Source organism: Plasmodium gaboni, chromosome 11 (assembly GCF_001602025.1).
Source record: "Plasmodium gaboni strain SY75 chromosome 11, whole genome shotgun sequence".
Lineage (NCBI taxonomy): Eukaryota > Apicomplexa > Aconoidasida > Haemosporida > Plasmodiidae > Plasmodium > Plasmodium gaboni.
Genome location: NC_031491.1, coordinates 188984 through 191148, shown reverse-complemented (window position 1 = coordinate 191148; position 2165 = coordinate 188984). Strand labels below are relative to the sequence as shown.

The 2165-nt window shown below is 15.9% G+C and overlaps 1 protein-coding gene across 1 annotated transcript in view; it reads left to right on the top strand.

Annotated features, from left to right (window-relative positions):
- Positions 1 to 1304: 1304 nt before the first annotated feature.
- PGSY75_1107300 (putative polyadenylate-binding protein-interacting protein 1) overlaps positions 1305 to 2165 on the top strand; it is a gene marked incomplete at both ends in the record, with an annotated part of 9183 nt that continues 8322 nt past the window's right edge. The window contains one exon of the mRNA XM_018786199.1: positions 1305 to 2165. This exon is cut by the window's right edge and continues 8322 nt beyond it. Coding sequence (XP_018640994.1) covers positions 1305 to 2165 — 861 coding nt within the window.

Below are 2165 nucleotides of genomic sequence, written 5' to 3'. Positions count from 1 at the left end.
TAAAAAAAGTAATATTTTGTTTATATACATATATATATATATATATATATATATATATATATATATATATATGTGAGAAAGTAATATATACTTTTCATTTTAAATAATTATCCATATTTAAAGAAAAAGAAAAAAAAAAAAAAAAAATTAATAAAAACAAGGAAAGGAACAAAGAAAGAAAAGAAGAAGTTATTTTATATATAAATAAGTTTTTATGGTTTTAATAAAATTATTAAATATATTTTTAATATATACATATATAATATATGTATGTATTCTTTTATTTAATTTTATATTATTACAATTAAAATATTTCATTTGATATATATATATATATATATATATATATTATTATATTATAGAGTAATAAATTTGCTATAGATATAGTCTTTATACAATATTATTATAATATTTATTTATTTATTTATTATTATTATTTTATTTTTTTTTTTCATTGATATAGTTTTAATTTAAATATATTATTATATATATATGTGCATTTATTACTCTGATTAAATTTAGAAAGAAAGCATAGAAAAAAACAAAAAAAAAAAAAAAAAGGAATAACAGAATTCTTTTATATTATTATATATATATATACATATATTTTCATTATAGCTGTTTTAATATTTAATTTGTATACAAAAAAAAAAAAAAAAATATACTTTATAATTAAAAATTAATTTACACATATAAAGAATATATATATATATATATATATATATTATATTTTGTAAGTCTTAAAATAATTGATTTTATATATGTGTTTATATAAAGATACAATTATTTTATATGTATTAAAATATTAAAAAAAGAATATAATTACGTCAGAAAAAAAAAAAAAAGAAAAAAAGAATGAATATCATATAATTATAAATATTAATACATGTTTATTAATAAGAAGGAAAAATAAGAAAAAGAAAAGAATGAGAATTTTCATGCATTTAAATATTTTATATAAAAATATAACAATATATTGATATCTATTTGTACTCATAAAAAAATAAATAAAAATTGTAAGACTACAAGGCAAAATAAAAATGTGAATGAAAAAATATATATATATTTATATATATATAACCAACAATTTGTGTTCAATAAATATTACTTTGAGGATATAAAATTTTTGTTTTATTTTAAAAGTAATTACATTATATCATATTATATTATAATTATTTTTTTATTTTTATATTTATAATTTCATAATTTTTTGCCCATAATTTTTAATTTAATAAAAAAAAAAAAAAATAGTAATATATAAATATCGTATTTATTTTATTTGGCTGAAAGAATATATTTAAGAAATGCAAAGTGATATAATAGTTAATCAAGATTTAAAAGAATATAGTAATGTGATGAAAGGAATACACCATGTAACGTCCTGCGTTTCCTCCTTAGGAGTTGAGACAAATAAAAAAAATGAATACAATGAAAATAGTGTAGAAAGGAATGATTATAATAATGACATTGATAATGAAAATTATAATAATAATAATGATAATAAGGATGAATTTTTAAATTCTTCTAATGATATAATAAACGAGGAAACAAATAAAAAAAATAGTTATGATGATAATATATTATCTAATAAGGTTTTATTAAATGATGAAAATTTAGATATCTCCAACAATGGTGTTACAACAACAACTACTACAACTACAATAACTACTACCATTAGTAATAATAATAATGATAGTAGTAGTAGCCATAGTGATAATAACCTTTTTGAAGAGAGAAATAATAGTCATAGTGAGGATGTACGTAGTAGTAGTATATTAAAAAATTCTGAGGATATGATTTTAAATAAATCATCTAACAAGACAAATAATCAGAATGTATATTCTAGTGAAGAATTTTATTCATATAAAGAAAATCTTAGTGAAGAACCATGTAATGAAGAAGGGAATAATACATTTCATTCTAAAATTGAAATGGATAATTGTAATATAAATAACAACTACAGTAATAATAACAGTAGTAGTAACAGTAGCAGAAGTTATAGTGAGAATAAAAGATCATCTAACGCTGATAGTAGTAATAATAATAATAATAATAATGATAATGATAATAATAGTAATAATAATAGAGATAACAATGATAATAAATATAACAACAACAAGGAACACAATAATAGAGATAATAATAATAATAATAATAATAATAAT